This window comes from Pseudophryne corroboree, chromosome 2 (genome assembly GCF_028390025.1).
Source record: "Pseudophryne corroboree isolate aPseCor3 chromosome 2, aPseCor3.hap2, whole genome shotgun sequence".
In the NCBI taxonomy this organism is placed as follows: domain Eukaryota; kingdom Metazoa; phylum Chordata; class Amphibia; order Anura; family Myobatrachidae; genus Pseudophryne; species Pseudophryne corroboree.
The window spans coordinates 539,576,098-539,597,646 of NC_086445.1; the positions used below are offsets into that span (position 1 = coordinate 539,576,098).

At 47.1% G+C, this 21,549-nt stretch overlaps 1 protein-coding gene across 1 annotated transcript in view; it reads left to right on the forward strand.

The window, feature by feature from the left end:
* The window catches only part of LCK (LCK proto-oncogene, Src family tyrosine kinase), a 130,815-nt gene that overhangs the window by 65,314 nt on the left and 43,952 nt on the right, over nucleotides 1-21,549 (forward strand). The window contains exons 6-10 of the mRNA XM_063954268.1: nucleotides 8,456-8,559; nucleotides 8,708-8,857; nucleotides 16,092-16,244; nucleotides 18,302-18,481; nucleotides 20,409-20,485. Of these exons, the coding sequence (XP_063810338.1) occupies nucleotides 8,456-8,559; nucleotides 8,708-8,857; nucleotides 16,092-16,244; nucleotides 18,302-18,481; nucleotides 20,409-20,485 (664 nt within the window). The remainder of the gene's footprint in view (nucleotides 1-8,455; nucleotides 8,560-8,707; nucleotides 8,858-16,091; nucleotides 16,245-18,301; nucleotides 18,482-20,408; nucleotides 20,486-21,549) is intronic.

The window sequence follows — 21,549 nt, forward strand, 5'->3', positions numbered from 1 at the left end:
CGGGTCGCTCACTTCACCCGCTGGGTGAAGTGAGCGGCCCCCCCGTCTCCCCCCGCACGCTCAGCACAGATCGCGCTGTGCTGAGCGCCGGGAGAGATGTGTGCTGAGCGGTTCGCTCAGCACACATCTCTCCAGCATCGGGCCGTGAGTACTGGCCTTTAGATTCTAAGGTACAGTTCAATTCTGCACAACAGCCGTGATGTCTGGTCTGGAAAGGCACAGAGGCTAACATCAAAGATTTTGCCCCACACGCCATAGAGTTGCAAAGGAAACCAGCAATGTTGGACTACCATATACAGTATATCAGAGATACACACATAGAACTATATCACTGAAAGTCCTGTACAGATATACACATAGCACTGTCTCGCTGATCCCCTGTGCACTGATACACACATAGCATTTATTTTTTTTGCTGCTTCCCGATGGGCCAATCCGTCTCTGCTAGCTAATATGCCAGCAAGTAATAGATCTCTTTGAACTACTTATGACAGAGCTGCATAGAGACTAGAATCACTGTCCTCTTGCCCTGACATTACATCAAGTCATTCCATGTACAGAAATAGTTTCCTCACTGGATTGTAAACTGTTTATATTAAATGCTATATACGCTGAGTGGCAAATTATTATGATCGCTAGATGATTTTATGCAAAGTACCTATTCCACAGATAATGTTGAAGTAGGAAGTCTGTATCTGAAGAAATGAACGGCAAATGTATACAGACACTAATGAAGTATATAATTCATGAGAGAATTGGTAAACAACACAAACGAATGGAATTGTTGGCGCTTGCAGCAGTGGTACAAGCATTAACCAAATGGCTGCAGTGGTGTATTGTTGGAGGGTGTCAGTAAACACAGAGTGGTCCGTAGTCTTTCCTCCCCTCTGGTATCCTCATCCCACTCCCAAATCCAAGGTTTCTTTCCTACCCCACACCACTGGAATGATCTTCCTTGTTCTCTCAGACCGTTTGTAAATGCATGCTGTGCATCATGGGAGATGATGTCATGCCGAGGTGACTTACATTCTGTTTGCTCCTGTTACTTCCACTTGGTGTCTGGCTCATACTGAGTAAAGACCTGTATTACACTGATGCTGCAAGTGTCGTCCTGAGTTTGTTGTTACACATCTACATGGTGTCAGAACTGGGATGCCATGGCACAGGGTCTGAGGAGAATGGATCCGCTGATATTTGGTGAAAACGTGGCTGACAACTGGCTTAGGTTTAAAAAGTAATGGCACGTATACTCCATAGCAGGCCTTTCAGACAAATAAAAAAAGTCCAGGCATACACGCTGCTGAACCTCGCAGGCACCGATGCTGTGGACAAATCACATGCTTTTGTATACGCTGACAGAGAAGACAGAGAGGATCCTGACATCCTAATTGCAAAGTTTGAAGACATCTGCATGCCAGTAAAGAATGTAATTATGGACAGGCATGTTTTCAACAGCACAAACCAAAAGGGTGATGGCACTACACAGTCCTACGTCTCAACGCTAAAGCTGCTGGCAAAGAAGTGCAATTTTGGTATCCTCACAGAGGAGCTCATCCGTGACAGAATCGTATGCGGCATATGCAGCAACAAGCTGCTGCGGGAGAAGGGCCTCACATTAGAAACTGCCATAAGTATCTGTATGTTAGATGAGCAGTCTGAAAAGGTCACAAGGGTACTGTTATGAACCACAAGCAGTAGTTCATTCCTGTTTGCTTTCCGTTTATGTATTTTGTATTATAGTTCTGTTCGCATGCCAGGATTTCCATTACACTGGTTTAGAAGACTCTTGTTGGCCGCCGGTGGTGAGTCTGTGTAATTGCAGCCTGTTTCTATGTGTTTAGCCTCACCTGTCAGAGAATTGATCATTATGTGGTGAGTCTCTGTACTGCAATCTGGCTCTTGTCTGTGTTACTCTCACCTGCAGGTATTTGGCCATTACAGTGTGCCTGGTCTCCAGCCATCCTGATTGGGGCGTGTTCCCTTATTACCCAGCTAGCTCTGCAGTTCTGGGCTGGTGATAGACATTTGTTGTTATACCTGGATGTGCCTGATTAGTGTCTACTCCAGTATTGCATCTGTGTCCCGGCCCTGTCTGATACTGGAATCCTGTGTACTCAGCTCTGTCAGAGTCCGGAGCTTCTTGTGAGCTGCTTCCTGTCCTGAAACCCAGTGATTCTGTCAACCTTTGATCCATAAGTCCTGTGGTATTGTCTGTTCCTGATCCAATTATCCTGTGTCTTGGTATCCTCTGGCCTGTTGTTGAAATCCTGCCTGCCCTCCGGTTCTGTGAGCCTGTGTCTGCGGCTTTGGGGGTTCTTGTCCGTCCGCCTGTATTCACACTGGTTTCGTGAGTAGCGGCTTTGCCGCATCTTACGGCCTTGGCCGTAGCTTCTTGTTATATTTGCTTTGGATTTTCTGCAGAGGGTTCTGCATATGCTGTCATCGCCGGTACACAACAGTATTGTGTCGGCGTGTGGACAGCATTGCCTTTATTGTAGTTTGTCTTGGCGGCTGAGCCGCACATACTTTTGTTTAGAGTTCTGGAGTTGCCCCTAACTCTGCTTCAGGTTTTAGTTAGAGGTTCCCCTTGTTATTGCCCCGTCTCAGTTTACGCCTTGTCTCCAACTAAGACCAGGGGGAATCGGAGTTGGGCAGACTTAATCCGCCCTTCAAACGCGGCTGCCGTGGGCCCAAGCAAACATAATCTCACAGGCGTAGACTGACCACGAGAGTGAGACAACGGAGTCAGGGCTTCTTAGGGGTAACTGCTGAACTTCGCCCTTATTACAGCATTACGTTCCTGTACTCAGAGCTTGTCCACCCTGTTCCCTGAGTACCGAGCACAGTGAACGTAACAGGAACTGAGAAAGGACGCTGAGGTGTATGTCATGGCGGCCGTTCCGTGCCAATCCTCCACGTGAGGGAATTGCGCGGCACAGCACCCTCCTGACAAACAACGCTGCCCTGCATATGATAAACAATGTAATACATGTGGCAAATGGAATAATTTTGCAAGGTGCTGCCGCTCCAAAGATCAAACTTCCATAAAGCGACAGTCTGAGTTGCGCTATAGCCGCTCACCCCGGCAGATCAACCAGGTTGAAACTGAGCCAAGGTGTGAATCATTTTGCATGACAGTTTGTGATAGTGTAGACCACTTGGATGAGAAGGGAGAAATATTTATCAAACTGAGAACAAAGCATATGAACAAGGTGGCCATAGTCAAAATAGACTCAGGAGCAAAGTGCAATGTCATATTTTACAAACAACTACGTGAAATAGATCCAACCGCACAGATAAACCCACGAGACAAGATCAACTTGATAGCTTATGGTGGCCAGGTCATCACTACTGTGGGTACCACAAAGCTAAAGTTTACCCGTGCTGATTTGCTATTCTACATTGTGGATCATAAGGTCAAACCATTGCTAGGCCTCCCTGACAGTATGAAGCTAGGCCTTCTCAAATTGGGACCTGAGGTACACGCAATACAGATGACCGTCCCGGAAATAAAAGACTTTCAGGATTTATTTGATTGCAGTTCACTTGGCAAGCTCCCTGTTGTGTACCATATGAGGCTGTATGACTCTATTGTACCTACTGTCTGTACCCCCCGGAAGGATCCTGTCGCAATGAAAGACAAAATCATTAAAGAGATCCACAGAATGACTCAATTGGGTGTCATTGCCCCCACAGAGGAAGCAACACAGTGGGTGTCCGCCTGTGTGGCCGCATCAAAAAAAGATGGGACTGTACGTCTTTGCATTGATCCAGTACACTTGAACAAAGCACTGCTGCGTCCATATCATCCTCTCCGCACCATCGAGCAAGTGATTCCTGACATGCCAGGTGACACAGTTTTCAGTACCCTGGATGCAAAGTGCGGATTCCGGCAAATCCCTTTGGACAGAGCTTCGTCCCTGCTCACCGCCTTCATGACCCCGATAGGGTGGCATGTCTTCCTTCGCATGCCCTATGGAATCACTACGGGCAGTGAGGTCTTCCAGCGTATGGAGCAACTGTTTGCAGGCTATCCCTGTGAAATCATCGTCGATGACACACGAACAGCGGCTGCACCAGGTACTTAAATGGGCCCGTGCATTGAACCTCAAGCTCAACCCAGACAAATGCAAGTTTAGAGTCACCGAAGTGGCGTACGTGGGCCACGTGCTCACCAGTCAAGGCATCAAACCGGACCTGAATAAAATCACTGCCATCCAGCAAATGCCGCTTCCGGCTGACCAACAGGCTCTGCAACGTTTCCTGGGGATGACCAACTACCTGTCTAAATTTGTTCTGCAATACAGTGAAACCACGGCACCTTTGCCGCAGCTACTCCACCAGGACTCAGAATGGTGCTGGTTGGACACACACACAGCTGCTGTTGATCGATTAAGACCATGCTGACGAATTCACCAGTCCTGCAATACTTCAACATGCGTGATCCGGTAGTCCCCTCTGCCGATGCTTCACAGAGTGGTCTACTAGCCGTGTGCCTCCAACACCGCAGACCGGTGGCTTTTGCTTCCAAGGCCCTCACTGACACTGAAACCAGGTATGCACAAATTGAGAAAGAACTGTTGGCGCTGGTGTTCGCCTGCAACCGCTTTCATGACTTCATCTATGGCCGTCCTGTCACGGTGGAAATCGACCATCAGCCTCTTATCACCGTACTGAAGAAGCCCATCCACTCTGCTTCTTCCCGTATTCAGGGCATGATGCTCAAGCTGCAGCGGTACAACCTGGATGTCGTATATAAGCGAGGCAAAGAAATATACGTTACTGATGCTCTGTCTCAAGCCTTCCTTCTGACTACTGACATGAACACTGCTGAGGATGACTATGAGGCTGTGGAGGTGCTCCCTACCAAGCGGCTGGAAGAGCTGCGTGCTGCTACACTTGCGGATGATCTTTGCCAGCGTCTCTCTGCTGTCATTATCAACGGCTGGCCATCCACTTCCAAGGAACTACCGCACTGCATTCGCCCCTTCTACTGTATGAGAGATGAGCTCACCGTATCTGATGGTGTCATCCTGCGGGGTCATCGCTTCGTGATTCCGGCTGCCCTTCAGACGTTTTACACCCAGCAGATGCACCAGGGCCATGCTGGCCTAGAGGCTACCAAGCGTAGGGCCCGTGAAACCACGTTCTGGCCCTCCATGTACGGTGACATTGACCGTGCTGTTTCGTTTTGCGCACCCTGCAATGCCTTGCGTCCACAACTGTCACGGGAGCCCATGCTGCTCCATGACATTCCTGATCTTCCATGGTCCATTCTTGCGGCTGATCTATTCGAATGTAGGGGGGAGGAGTACCTGGTACTAGTTGACTCCTATTCAGAATGGTTTGAGATAAACTACTTGCCCAGCACCCCAAGTCACATGGTCATCGCAAAGCTGAAGAGACACTTTGCAGAACATGGCACCCCACAGCAGCTGATCACTGATAATGCCATGCAATTCAAGAGTAGAGAGTTCAAGGACTTTGCGAGTACATGGGACTTCCAGCACATCACTAGTAGTCCACACTACCCACAGTCAAATGGATTGGCAGAGCGTGCAGTCCGCTCTGCAAAGCACCTAATGAAGAAGTGTGCACGAGATGGATCGGACATATACTTGGCACTGTTAAACTTGAGAAACATGCCCCGAGATGGACTTCCATCCCCTGCACAGTGCCTATTAGTATGGCGCACCCACACAGGCATCCCAATGGCAAAGCAGCTCCTGCAACACAGTGTAGAGCCACAGGTACAGGAGACCATCAGCATGCGCAGAATGGCTGCCAAAGCTTCTTATGACAGATCAGCATACCGCCTGCCACCACTGTCTCCAGGCCAGCCTATCCGCATGCAAACCAAGCAAGGATTTGACAGAATTGCAGTGGTTCAGCTTCCTGCAGGTCGGCCAAACAGCTACGCGGTACAGTCTGAAAATGCCCTCTATAAATGCAACCACCGCCATCTGTTAAGTGTACCTGAAGAAAGCTCTACACAGCCTGACTCATCAGTTTCTACCACAGCTGCAACCATTGTCAGTGATGATTCGCATTGCATTGACAGCCCTTCCTCAGAGACTACTTCTGAAGTAATAGAGCCCTCTGGTGTCACAGCGGACATGCCTATAGGTTCCCAGTGTACCATTACCAGATCGGGCTGTGTGTCCAAACCCAACCCAAAGTTCCAACACTTTATTGAATAATGTATTTTCTTTTGTTCACGCCTAACATTGTCACATTGTTGCATTTGTTTCATCTATGTTCTGCATCCTTCCAGTTTGAAAGGGGGATGTAAATGCATGCTGTGCATCATGGGAGATGATGTCATGCTGAGGTGACTCACTTCCTGTTTGTCTCCTGTTACTTCCACTTGGTGTCTGGCTCATACTCAGTAAAGACCTGTATTACACTGATGCTGCAAGTGTAGTCCTGAGTTTGTTGTTACACAGCTACACCGTTCCCTAGCCTGCCTAGCTTCAAATGGTCGTTGAAAACTCACCTGTTTTATTAAAAGCATACCAGTCTACCACTTCACAATAACACCATGCAGTTTACCCCACCCTCTTTCATCTTCATCTCTTTCAATCTTGCTTCCTTCCCTCAGCTCCCCTAACTATGGTTCACACCTTGTGTCAACCGTTTATCTGCCTCCTTCCTTTTCGTTTGAAAGCTCAAATGAGCAGGGGCCTTATTCCACCTTTCCTCACGCCCTATAGCTCTTGCTCTCCAGCTACACTCTACACCCTCTCCTTCGGCTCTCTGCCCCTGAACTCCACTCCTTTATTGACTTCAAATCTCTTTCAGTGGCTCTAAACCTGTTAGTTGCACCCACATTAATGGGTACAGATTTCAGCTTGCACTGAATACACCCATTACACTCCATTACCCATCCAAACTATCGCTGGCTGTGTTAAGGTTTGTAGTGCTATTTATTACTTTTTGGTGCTATTTGTTTACTTTACTGTATTATACCATGCACTGTCTTGTTGTTTGCCCTCTGTAGCAGACCATGTGTGGTACCCTATAAATAATGTTTAATAATAATAAATAATCAGCCGACAGAAGACTGGGTCTTAGTGCAAGGCCCGTAGTCATAAACGGCTACTGTATTCTTAAGTGGAACGGAGTGTGGGCAGACTTGTTCAGTCCCACAGACGGGCAACAGTGTATCTAATTATGTTTAATCTGAATCAGGAACAAAGTTAAATGCCCTCTCAAAAATCAGTATGTCGCACATTACATTGCATGGGCCACAGAAAGACTAGGCCTGTCCATACGCTATTGCTATATGCTGCAAACAGGGTGAAATGCTTACAGTTTGCTAAGGAATACAGGAATTGGGACAGTAAATGATGGAAATGGGTCATGTGGGAAAATAGTTGGGTAAGGATATGAAGACAACAGCACAAAAGCACATACCCACGTGCGTCATATCTGCTCAGGATGGTGGAGTTGAACATTATGAAGATGCAGTTCCTTGCATCTGGGCTAATATTCTCCAAAAAACATATCGACAGCTAGTAGAAGCCATGCCTAGAAGAATTAAAGCCTGCAGTCATAATAATTTGGCCAGACAGTGTATATAGTGATTGGGTGCCTTGGAACCAAACCTAAAAGTTGCCAGACATGAAGCTGGAACCAAAGGCTGTATTTGAGAGCTACGTCCAGTGACAGCATTGTGGTTATCAATGGTCATTTCTAACATATCCAAATTGGCAAGTGTTTAAAAATACATTGCTAACAACAGCTGAAATGTTTTTTAGTTAACATCCTTCTACCATAGTGTAGCAATGGTATTCATTGTCCATGATCACAAGTAGTTCACATGCCGCAAAGTACAGATGTTTGGTACTTTGTGCATGCGCTGGACCCGTACTGTGCATGTGTAGTACAGGCTTGGGACGTCGGTCGCACTATGACTGTCAGTGACTGATAGTCTGATGTCATTTGTTGATGGAGAGGGGGCGGCGATGGCCTCCGTTTCTCCAAACAGAGCCATATCACCACCATTGTGAGGGAGGGACGAGTGCTGGATCCCCGACATTGGTTGGAGATTTCCTGGCCTCTTGGAAGGTCTTGCAGCAGCCGGTTTGTGTGACCCCTTGTGTAACACAGCCGGCCGATGGTGTCCGAAATGATCTGATACTGTGTCCTAGGATGCAGCTCGGACCAGTAATGTCTGCAGGAGGCGTTACACCCCATGATGCATTACCCTATTAGAGCTATCACTGCTGCTTCCATGCAAGCGGAAGTGATAGCTACTACAACCACATCTGAATCAGGCCCTGTCTCAGTTCCTGCACTGGCACAGACTGAACCCATTTAGCTATAGGGCTTACCAAGGGGGCCAAAAATAAAATCTTACTTGGTGTCAGCTTTTAAATAAAGTATCATGAAGGCTTTCAGAAGTATGTCACCTTCTACATACAACAATATTGTATTCCAATATATTCTATAGTTGGTTCTTCAGTGATCTGGGTCGGAAAGATGCAGAGCGTCAGCTTCTAGCTCCAGGAAACCAGCAAGGATCTTTCCTGATACGAGAAAGTGAGACCAATAAAGGTATTGTATTCTTTATTATTTTGTCTACAGAAGTGTCATGCATTTACTTCTTTCTCTGCCTTTTCCTAATTTTATATTCTTTCCTTTCCATCTTTATGTACCTCACTTAATTCCAGTTTTTATTGTTTCCTCATTGTTACCATTCCAGGCTCCTACTCTTTATCTGTGCGTGATCTAGATGCGAATCAGGGAGAAGTGGTGAAACATTATAAGATTCGCAATATGGATAATGGAGGATATTATATTTCACCCCGGATAACATTTAACGATCTTCAGGAAATTGTGCAACATTATTCTGGTGAGCAGTATGGCTTTTAAGGAAATAGAGATAGAACACTCTCATGTTATCCAGCAATGGAAACGTGCCCTATAGACACAAAACCTAACTGGCACTACTTACTGACTAAGGTGGTTAGGCAAGGACAGGCTTGGTGCTACATTTATTTAATGCTGCCTTGCCATCCATACATAAGTGTGTCATGCAATGTATTGTAAGTACATTGGTTAGCATTAGGGGTTGGGTAGGGGAGACCGGCAGTGGTGATCCCGGCAATCAGCATACTGACCCCGGGATCCCGAAACAGAATGCCGGCGAGGGGAGGGGATCTGCGTGCACAACGGAGCCCCTTGTGGGTAGGAATAGTCCCTGTTAGTTGGCATGCCGACAATCGGGCTCATGAACGCTCGGGAACCTGGCATCAGCATGGCGACTGCCGGGATCCCGAGTGTCGGTTTTTATTATCAGTTAACCTAACAGTGTATTTTTGGACTGTGGGAAACCACAGCATCGCTGATGCAACATATACTGAATCGGGCCCTATATGGAGAATATTGGAGTAAAAGCAGTGCTTTGTGAAGAGAGAATAGGGCCCATCTTAAATGTTGCTACAAGGCCCTTTTGTTTCTAGCTATGCACCTTCACGACTGAGTATGAAACTCTGTAAACCTTAATCATGTGTGTCCATGTGATATGATATATATATATATATATATATATATATATCTATCATATGTGTGTGTGTGTATGTATGTATGTATATATATATATATATATATATATTGTACTTGAATGCTCCACTAACTGATGTAAATACATATTCTCTGTATAGAGAGGATTCGGTCAGGATTCCGGCGGTTGGGATTCTGTCAAAAGGCCGACACTGGAATCCCGACACTGATCAGAATGTCGCCACCAGCAGCCTGAATAGGATCACAATGCCGACACCGGCATCCCGACAGCCGGTATCCTGATCGAGTGAATGCTGGGATGTCGGAGAGATAACCCGCGGGGTGGCGGGAGGGGTTTAGGTTGAGGCTGCGGGGGGAGGGTTAGACTGTGGGAAGGGAGGGTTAGGTTTAGGCTGCGTGGAGGGGAGGTTAGGGTTAGGAATTTACGGGAAGGATTAGGCTTAGGCTGTGGGGGAGGAGTTAGGTTTAGGCTGGAGTGAGGGGGGAGTTAGGGTTAGGCACCACTGGGGAGAGTTAGGCTGTGGGGAGGAGGGTTAGTGTTAGGCTGCAGTAAGGGAGGATTAGGCTACAGTAAGAAAGGGCTAAGGGAGTAAGGGGGTGAGGGATAGCTTTCTGTCCAACCCGTTGGGATTCTAAACAGCGTGATGCCACGGTCGGTATTCTGACCACCGGCATACCACCTGCTGGCATTTCAGCCCCAACCTATATATAGAGCTGTATGATATGTAAGCGCTATAAAATAACTATAAACAATAAAAATATGTGGCCATAAAAATAAGAATTTACTTACCGGTAATTCTATTTCTCGTAGTCCGTAGTGGATGCTGGGGACTCCGTAAGGACCATGGGGAATAGCGGGCTCCGCAGGAGACTGGGCACTCTAAAGAAAGATTTAGTACTATCTGGTGTGCACTGGCTCCTCGATCTATGCCCCTCCTCCAGACCTCAGTTAAGGAAACTGTGCCCAGAAGAGCTGACATTACAAGGAAAGGATTTTGGAATCCAGGGTAAGACTCATACCAGCCACACCAATCACACCGTATAACTTGTGATAAACATACCCAGTTAACAGTATGAACAAACAATAAAGCATCAACCAATGGATGCCAACATAACATAACCCTTTATTAAGCAATAACTATATACACGTATTGCAGAAAGTCCGCACTAGGGACGGGCGCCCAGCATCCACTACGGACTACGAGAAATAGAATTACCGGTAAGCAAATTCTTATTTTTTTTCTTAACGTCCTAGTGGATGCTGGGGACTCCGTAAGGACCATGGGGATTATACCAAAGCTCCCAAACGGGCGGGAGAGTGCGGATGACTCTGCAGCACCGAATGGGCAAACACCAGGTCCTCCTCAGCCAGGGTATCAAACTTGTAGAACTTTGCAAATGTGTTTGAACCAGACCAAGTAGCAGCTCGGCAAAGCTGTAATGCCGAGACCCCTCGGGCAGCCGCCCAAGTAGAGCCCACCTTCCTTGTGGAATGGGCTTTTACTGATTTTGGATGCGGCAATCCAGCCGCAGAATGAGCCTGCTGAATCATGTTACAGATCCAGCGAGCAATGGTTTGCTTTGAAGCAGGAGCACCCAGCTTGTTGGATGCATACAGGATAAACAGCGAGTCAGTCTTCCTGACTCCAGCCGTCCTGGCAACATAGATCTTCAAAGCCCTGACTACATCAAGCAACTTGGAATTCTCCAAGTCACGAGTAGCCGCAGGCACCACAATGGGTTGGTTCAGATGAAAAGATGACACCACCTTTGGCAGAAACTGCGGACGAGTTCGCAATTCTGCCCTGTCCATATGGAAAACCAGATAGGGGCTTTTACATGACAAAGCCGCTAATTCTGACACACGCCTAGCTGAAGCTAGGGCCAACAGCATGACCACTTTCCACGTGAGATACTTTAGCTCCACAGTCTTAAGTGGCTCAAACCAATGGGATTTCAGGAAAGCCAAAACCACGTTAAGATCCCAAGGTGCCACTGGTGGCACAAAAGGAGGCTGAATATGCAGCACTCCCTTAACAAATGTCTGAACCTCAGGCAGTGAAGCCAGTTCTTTTTGAAAGAAAATAGATAGGGCCGAAATCTGGACTTTTATGGACCCTAATTTCAGGCCCATAGTCACACCCGACTGTAGGAAGTGCAGGAATCGACCCAGTTGGAATTCCTCTGTAGGGGCCTTCCTGGCCTCACACCAAGCAACATATTTTCGCCATATACGGTGATAATGTTTCGCTGTCACGTCCTTCCTAGCCTTTATCAGCGTAGGAATAACTGCTTCCGGAATGCCCTTTTCTGCTAGGATCCGGTGTTCAACCGCCATGCCGTCAAACGCAGCCGCGGTAAGTCTTGGAACAGACAGGGTACCTGTTGTAACAGGTCCTGTCTGAGAGGCAGAGGCCATGGGTCCTCTGTGAGCATTTCTTGCAATTCCGGGTACCAAGTCCGTCTTGGCCAATCCGGAACAATGAGTATTGTTCTCACTCCTCTTTTTCTTACAATTCTCAGCACCCTTGGTATGTTACCAGTGCGTCCACAGCTATCGCCTGAGGGTCCCTGGACCTGGCGCAATATCTTTTTAGCTTTTTGTTGAGACGGGACGCCATCATGTCCACCTGTGGCAGTTCCCATCGATTTGCAATCTGCGTGAAGACTTCTTGATGAAGTCCCCAGACTCCCCACTCTCCCGGGTGGAGGTCGTGTCTGCTGAGGAAGTCTGCTTCCCAGTTGTCCACTCCCGGAATGAACACTGCTGACAGTGCTAGTACGTGATTCTCCGCCCACCGAAGAATCCTGGTGGCTTCTGCCATTGCCACCCTGCTTCTTGTGCCGCCCTGGCGGTTTACATGGGCCACTGCCGTGATGTTGTCTGACTGAATCAGCACCGGTTGGTTTCAAAGCAGAGGCTCCGCTTGACTCAGGGCGTTGAATATGGCCCTTAGTTCCAGGATATTGATGTGCAGACAAGTCTCCTGACTTGACCACAACCCTTGGAAGTTTCTTCCTTGAGTGACTGCCCCCCACCCTCGGAGGCTTGCATCCGTGGTCACCAGGACCCAGTCCTGTATGCCGAATCTGCGGCCCTCGAGGAGATGAGCACCTTGTAGCCACCACAGAAGAGACACCCTGGCCCTGGGGGACAGGGTGATCATCCGATGCATCTGAAGATGCGATCCGGACCACTTGTCCAGCAGATCCCACTGAAAGATCCTCGCATGGAACCTGCCGAAGGGAATGGCTTCGTAAGACGCCACCATCTTTCCCAGGACTCATGTGCAGTGATGCACCGACACCTGTTTTGGCTTTAGGAGGTCTCTGACCAGAGTCACGAGCTCCTGAGCCTTCTCCTCCGGGAGAAACACCTTCTTCTGGTCTGTGTCCAGAATCATGCCCAGGAAGGGCAGACGCGTCGCAGGAATCAGCTGCGACTTTGGAATGTTCAGAATCCAGCCGTGCTGACGCAACACTTCCTGAGAGTGTGCTACACTGATCAGCAACTGCTCCCTGGACCTCGCCTTTATGAGGAGATCGTCCAAGTATGGGATAATTGTAACCCCTTGCTTCCGAAGGAGCACCATCATCTCCGCCATCACCTTGGTAAAAACTCTCGGTGCCGTGGACAGGCCAAACGGCAACGTCTGGAATTGGTAATGACAGTCCCGTATCACAAACCTGAGGTACTCCTGATGAGGCGGATAAATGGGGACATGCAAGTAAGCGTCCTTGATGTCCAGAGACACCATAAAATCCCCTTCCTCCAGGCTTGCAATGACCGCTCTGTGCGATTCCATTTTGAACTTGAATGTCTTCAGATAAAAGTTCAGGGATTTTAAATTTAAAATGGGTCTGACCGAACCGTCCGGTTTCGGTACCACAAACATAGTGGAATAGTAGCCCCTTCCCCGTTGAAGGGGGGGGACCTCTACCACCACTTTCTGGAGAAAAAGTTTGTGAATTGCCTCCACCACTATCTCCCTTTTCATGGGGGAAGTTGGTAAGGCCGATTTTAGGTAACGGTGAGGGGGCATCACCTCGAATTCCAGCTTGTATCCCTGAAACACAATTTGTATAGCCCAAGGATCCACCTGTGAGCGAACCCACTGGTGGCTGAAATGTCGGAGACGCGCCCCCACAGCTCCTGGCTCCGCCTGTGGAGCCCCAGCGTCATGCGGTGGATTTAGTGGAAGCCGGGGAAGACTTTTGTTCCTGGGAACTAGCTGCGTGGTGCAGCTTTTTTCCTCTACCCCTGCCTCTGGCAAGAAAGGACGCACCTCTGACCTTCTTGCTCCTCTGAGAACAAAAGGACTGCATTTGATAATACGGTGCTTTCTTAGGTTGTGGAGGGACATAAGGCAAGAAATTTGACTTCCCAGCCGTAGCTGTGGAAACTAGGTCCGAGAGACCGTCCCCAAACAATTCCTCACCCTTATAAGGTAAAACCTCCATGTGTTTTTTAGAGTCAGTATCCCCTGTCCATAAGACCCTTCTGGCAGAAATGGACATAGCGTTTACTCTAGAGCCCAGCAGGCAAATGTCCCTCTGGGCATCCCGCATATATAGGACCGCGTCCTTGATATGTGCCAGGGTCAGTAGAACAGTGTCCCTGTCCAGGGTATCCAACTCCTCAGACAGAGAATCCGTCCATGCAGCTACCGCACTACACATCCAGGCCGAAGCAATTGCTGGCCTCAGCAGTGTGCCAGAATGTGTATAAACTGACTTCAGGATAGCTTCCTGCTTTCTATCCGCAGGATCCTTTAGGGAGGCCGTATCCGGAGACGGCAGGGCCACCTTCTTAGACAAGCGTGTCAACGCCTTGTCTACCCTAGGGGAGGATTCCCAGCGTAACCTGTCCGTTGGCGGGAAAGGATACGCCATAAGTAATCTCTTGGAAACTATCACCTTCCTGTCAGGGGAATCCCACGCTTTTTCACATAATTCATTTAATTCATGTGAAGGGGGAAAAGTCACTTCATGCTTTTTCTCCCCATACATATAAATCCTCTTGTCAGGGACAGGATTTTCCTCAGAAATGTGTAATACATCCTTCATAGCTACAATCATGTAGCGTATGGCTTTAGTCATTTTAGGCTGCAACTTTGCCTCATCGTCATCGACACTGGAGTCAGATTCCGTGTCGACATCTGTGTCAACTATCTGGTATAGTGTGCGCTTTTGGGACCCTGACGGCCTCTGCGCTGTAGGATCAGGCACGGGTTGAGACCCTGCCTGTCCCCCGGTTACAGTTTTATCCAATCTGTTATGCAAGGAGTTTACATTATCATTTAACACCTTCCACATATCCATCCAATCAGGTGTCGGCACCGTCGGCGGCGACACCACACTCAGCTGCACTTGTTCTGCCTCCACGTATCCTTCCTCATCAAACATGTCGACACAGGCGTACCGACACACAGCACACACACAGGGAATGCTCTGACTGAGAACAGGACCCCACAAAGGCTTTTGGGGAGACAGAGAGAGAGTATGCCAGCACACACCCCAGCGCTATATAACCCAGGGATTACACTGTAACTTCGTGTTTACCCTGTAGCTGCTGTTAATATATATACTGCGCCTAAATTTATGTGCCCCCCCCCCTCTCTTTTTAACCCTCTATTGCACCTGTATACTGCAGGGGAGAGCCTGGGGAGCGTCCTTCCAGCGGAGCTGTGAAGAGAAAATGGCGCTGGTGTGCTGAGGAAGAAGGCCCCGCCCCCTCAGCGGCGGGCTTCTGTCCCGCTTTAATGTGCAAAAAATGGCGGGGGCTCTGGCATATATACAGTCCCAGACTGTATATATGTCTCTTTTTGCCAAAAAAGGTATTTAATTGCTGCCCAGGGCGCCCCCCCCTGCGCCCTGCACCCTACAGTGACCGGAGTGTGCGGTGTGCTGTGGGAGCAATGGCGCACAGCTGCAGTGCTGTGCGCTACCTTAAGTGAAGACCGGAGTCTTCAGCCGCCGATTTCGATGTCTTCGTGCTTCTGCTGCTTCTGTTCTTCTGGCTCTGCGAGGGGGACGGCGGCGCGGGTCCGGGAACGGTTGATCAAGGTTAGGTACCTGTGTTCGATCCCTCTGGAGCTAATGGTGTCCAGTAGCCTAAGAAGCGCTACCTAGCTGCCGTGAGTAGGTTTGCTTCTCTCCCCTCAGTCCCTCGTAGCAGAGAGTCTGTTGCCAGCAGAAGCTTTCTGAAAACAAAAAACCTAACAAAATACTTTCTAATCTAGCAAGCTCAGGAGAGCCCACTAGGAGCACCCAGCTCGGCCGGGCACAGATTCTAACTGAGGTCTGGAGGAGGGGCATAGAGGGAGGAGCCAGTGCACACCAGATAGTACTAAATCTTTCTTTAGAGTGCCCAGTCTCCTGCGGAGCCTGCTATTCCCCATGGTCCTTACGGAGTCCCCAGCATCCACTAGGACGTTAGAGAAAGAACAGGTATGCTCATTAACAAGCCACACAGCGGATTAGCCATCGGTCCAAGTCCATAGATCAGATGTCATATGCTGTCCTGCTATAAAATATGAGGCCATATGTTGCATTCCACCTAGTGTCCTTGGATGGGTTATGTACTAAGCTGAAGGATCCATGCCAGACTCACCGACCAAAAAAACCCTGGTGGGCTGATGAATGGGAGATCCCACGCAACAAGCTGCAACTAGTGAAGAAGCTAGGTGCTGGACAGTTTGGAGAGGTGTGGATGGGTGAGTAGATCGGTTTCTAATTGATTGACTTCTATAATTCCTATCTACCTAGAATGTTCTACTTAGCCATTAATCTGAATATTAAGCAATTACTATGAACTGTCACGGTCAGTTAGAAGCTGATTAGTTAGTAATTTAGCGCTCTTCACTTTAGCTCTCTCTAAGCTTCGATAAATCTCCCCCTATTTGTTTTGTGCCAAAAAGAAGGTGACATGAGGGAATGTCTATAGATGCTTAGAAAGTACTTTCCTGAATAAAATTCAAGTTGAAATGAAATTACTTTGTGCACTTTTGTGCCATTTACAACATGTACAGTATACTGTATAATATAAAGGGAATGTAAAGGATGCTACTTACATTGTTCTATAGCTCGAAGACACAAAGTTGGAATGTGTGTGTGTGTGTGTGTGTGTGTGTGTGTGTGTGTGTGTGTGTGTGTGTGTGTGTGTGTGTGTGTGTAAGCATTTCAAAGTTTGTTTTTTAAATAAATAAAAAATCCTTTATGTTGCAGCAATACACTGCAAATAAATATGGAAAAGATGATTGTACTGAAGTTTGCAAGTGTTAGCTCCTTCATTGCCACCAGTCAACTGCATTACTTGAAATTGAACAACAAAAAAACAGTTTACTGTATCTTGAAATTATACTGTATACCAAAAGTATTAGAAAAAAATCATTATATCAACTGAATTTAAAAAAAAAAAAAATTGGCAAGGGCTTTGCTGCAATTTACAACCCAAAGGGAAAAAATCTGTGCCCCCCCCACTCAATGCTTTTTCTGTGGGGAAAAAAATCACGACTGACCCATTATTGCTCAACAACCTGACCACTTATCAAAATACTGCGACCTTATTGGTTATCTGGATACTTTCTACGGGGTTGCTTAGATATTATCATTCAGAGCATGAACACAAGAGTCAATTTGCCTTTGCTTTGATCATGCCCAAAACAATAGCTAGTCTGTGAAGACACTCAGATTTCCTGTATTTGGCTTAGTATTTCTACCATCAATCCCCACCATTCCACTTCAGCTGTGAAAGTATACCATCCAGTGTGAAATGGACAATGAAAAGAAAGGCTGGAGGATCAGGAACAGAGAAAGAAAGAGACCGAAAGTGCAATATACAGAAAGGACAGGACAAGATAATAGAAAATAGGGGGGGGGGGAAGACAGAATCGGCTGCAAATTTGAAGCCGCTGTCCATCGCCGCTTCAGGTCCGATGCAGGGTACACAGTCTCTGCACTGGACACCTGCCACTGCTGCACAACCAACGCTGGGGACAGACAAGCTGCCCCAGCGGTGTCTCCAACCTGGAACTGCAGGGGACACCGATCCCCTGCACTCTGCCGGAAGCCTGACGCTGGGAGTGGACACACCGCCCCAGCGCCTACACACATCTCCACACTTCTACAGCATTTGAAGAAGCTGTGCAATACTGACCCCATTAGTGCTTTACATTTTGGTGTTTAGTTCTGTTTTAAAAGGATCAGGAAAAAGCAAATTCCTGCAGACAAATAGCATCAGAAATAGAGGGCTACCAGCTGAGAAATAAATATTTTTTTCCCATCTAAACGGGACTGTTTAGATGCCCACTCAATTGTCAAGACTCAATAGTGTTTGGGTGCCCATGCACATACCACATGTTGCGTCCAAAAAGACAGGGTTTATTCATATAAAACGGCTAAACTCCCATTTGGATGCCTAAAGTGCCGAGTGTGCACATATTTCTTCTTGCACCTCAGGTGGCTGCGAGAAGAAATGTCACCCCTGCGGCTACCAAAATTGCTCCATTTGTACCCTCTAGTGGTAGCCGCGGGGGGAAACAATTGGATTGGCCACACAGTTTCTACATTGAGGATCAGCAATATAATATAGAATCAAGAGTGATGATAACTTTTTTCTTCTCTTTGTATTAGTTTATCATTGAACATATATTTTCTCTTCAGTAGTATAAGCAATCTCTATTGTACTTATGCAGATGACGTGTACCGCAATTACTTCCATGGTTTTAGATTCTTACTGTATCTCTACATTAAAATTTGTCTTCGTGAGCAGGATACTACAACGGGCACACCAGGGTTGCCATAAAGAACCTTAAACAGGGAACTATGTCCCCAGCAGCATTCCTTGCAGAAGCCAACCTAATGAAGCAGCTGCAGCATACACGACTGGTCCGCTTACATGCGGTAGTAACCCAGGAACCTATATATATTGTGACAGAATACATGGAAAATGGTGAGTCAGGGAAAGGGAAATTATAATCATGCCTGGGTCTAATAACAAACATGCTGTCCTGTGTAATAAAATAATGAAGCTAGCCCACACTCGCTGTCAGTTTAATATTTTTTATTTTTTTTACTTCGCTTACATTCCTGTAAATCCCTTACCTACAAGAATTATTTAATGCATACTTTATTTTGCACTGCAGTCCTCACCTACAGTTGTTGGAATTGGGGACTACTGTTAAGGAAATCGAAATTGAAATACAAGTTGCCTTATACAAAAGAGCTACCTATGGCAGTCAAATATATATAGCAAATATTACTACTAGCCTAACAAAACTTCATATGCATTGCTCTGTGGTTGAGTACAAACTGTTGTTCTCTATTATCATCTATTTTCTGAGAAAGGTAACTAAGTGTTATGGATACAATGAGAAGGTGAAGCACTTACAACTTTTTTCACCCAAAGAGCTAATCCCATCTGCAATACATGTTCAATTAGTACCTCCTTCCTTACTGCATAGACAGGACTATCACTTCTACCCAGAGGCGGATTGGCCATAGGGTTTACAGGGAAGATTCCCGGTGGGCCGACGCACCCGTGGGGCCTGTTTTGTTTGAGGACATGTGGTCTTTTTTATGGACATAATGAATAAGATGCAAAATAATTTGCATATATGAAAATGACTTTGCCACTTAGCCTGTGATTGCAGATGATCTAGTGTATGCTCTGTCTGCCTGCTTGGCTGACATATAAGATTGAGTGAATAGTGATTGGGATACGGTTGGTGTAATAAGCAAGAAAATATATCTTTCTAAAGAATGATATAGTTTCCTAAATTCTGAAGGTGTATCATATAATGTGCTCATAATATTTAATTTTATTTCTTTTTAACTTCCCCCTTGATGCTGGACATGCCCACTATCTGGACAGTCTTGGGGGGAGGGTGCTGCTGCTATGGCCCATGGCTAGACCATATACCTCTGGAGCTGCCCATGCGGGCGACTAGTGCAAATTTTTCCAGGGCCGCTTTTTGTTCCCAATCCGCCCCTGCTTCTACCCAACCACAGGTTTCAAATATCCATCCATCTGACGGGAGGCCCACCTACTGTATCACTCTTGTAATCTTTCAATAAACATTGCTTGCTTCCTCTGCATGACTCACTTTAAGCAGGGTTGTAGAACTTAAATAATGTAAAGCATGCAGGGCCAGCAACAGAAATCTTGGTGCCCAGCATACTCATTTTCCCTGTGTCTCTCAGCATCACCTCCCCCCCCCCCATCTTTCAGCATCATTACCTCCTGTTCTCCTCAGAATACCCCCATGTGTCTCTCTAGCACACACCCCTGTGTCTCTCCAACATATCCCCCACTGCCTCTCCAGCAGATTCCCGTTTCTCCAGTACCTCCCCCTCTATCTATCCAGCACATCCATCCGTATCTCCCCAAACCCATGCCTTGAGCACCATCCGCCCACGTGTCTCTGCATCTCCAGCCCCCCTCCCCACAACTTTCCCTCACATTCTGCTGCGTGCTCTTCTTTGTAGTTCATCTACCATCTAGCAGCATGGTGTCATGACATCATTCGCGCTGCACTGGGAAGACATAAAAAACTTTATTGCTCCTGCCTGACAGCAACCTGATTGGTCCAGGTTCAGTAACTGGATTCCCAAGATTCTTGAGGGGCTGGGGTCCAGTGTCCCCTTTGTACTCCCTGTTGCTGGGCCTGAAAGCATGTGGGGCTAAACTTTATCATTGTAAAGTCTGTGGACCTGCTTCTGTTGGCAGACATACCTTTAGTATTATATACTTGTAAACAAGAACAATAATAATTATGTTCATGGATAGTGATGTATAGGAAGCAATATGGATAATGTATTTACACACTATTGCTGATGCCTCCAGATTAAATGTATTAAGAAATTCCTTTATTCTGCAGGGTGCCTGGTAGATTATTTGAAAACAGCAGAAGGCCTCAGACTTACTGTCTATAAACTTATAGACATGTCAGCTCAGGTAAGGGAGAACCAGCTCAGTCATGAAACTAATGAAGTATCAAACCCAAGCGCTCTAGAGTGATGCAGCGTTCATATACAAAGAGATCAGACAGAAACCCTCCACAAATGTAGTTATGCCAAAAAAAATGTAATAATAAAAAATAAATTTCACAATCAATAAAATAGAGACATGTACAAAATTACAACCAAATGAATGTTTGTATTTTAATTGATGTTGAAATGCTGTTTTCTACATCATTTGTGCCTAGTGACAGAACAGGTGCAGGACTGAATAGATTTATCCTCATGTATCAAATGCCTATTTCTCTAAATGCATGTAAGCTTGCGAGCAGGGCCCTCTTCCCCTGTCCGTTATTAATTAGTCTTGTTTCATTACAGTTTTGTTTCTAATTGTACAGTGCAATAGAATATGCTAGTCCTACTGTATATACATAGAGGTATATTCAATTGAAGTCAGATCCATTCCGACATTCATTTGTCGGAATGGATCCGACCTGGCCTATTCAATGAACATCTCAAGTCGAATTGAGATGTGGGGGGGGGGGGGGGGAGACGCGGGCAGACGGGGGAGAGCAGCAGCTATATAGCCGCTGCTGTAGCGCTGCTCTTCCCCGTCTGCCCGCGGCTCTCCCCCGTCCCTCCTGTCTCACAGCCGTGCTCCGTCCCCCCTGTCACAGCCGCCGCTCCGTCCCCCCTGTCACAGCCGCCGCTCACGGCAGCATCCATCCGGCTCCAGCAAGCAAGGTCTCGCTTGCTGGCGCCGGGTGGACGCTGCTGTGAGCGGCGGCTGTCCTCCAGCGCTGCTCACTCCGTCCACGCCTCGGCTCTCCCTGTCTCCGGTGCTGCTGTCCCTATCTCATTCAACTTTTTTTAAAGTCGAACTGAGATGGTCGAAAAGGGGGCCATTTTCGACACAAGCATGTGGATCGGCAGCTATTCCGCCGATCCACGTGCTTTTCAACAAGTCAAATTCATTGACTTGTCAACAATTTTTGGGTTATATTGAATAGGTCGAATCACGATTCGACCTTAAAAAGTCGAAAACTGCCGTCTTTTCGACAG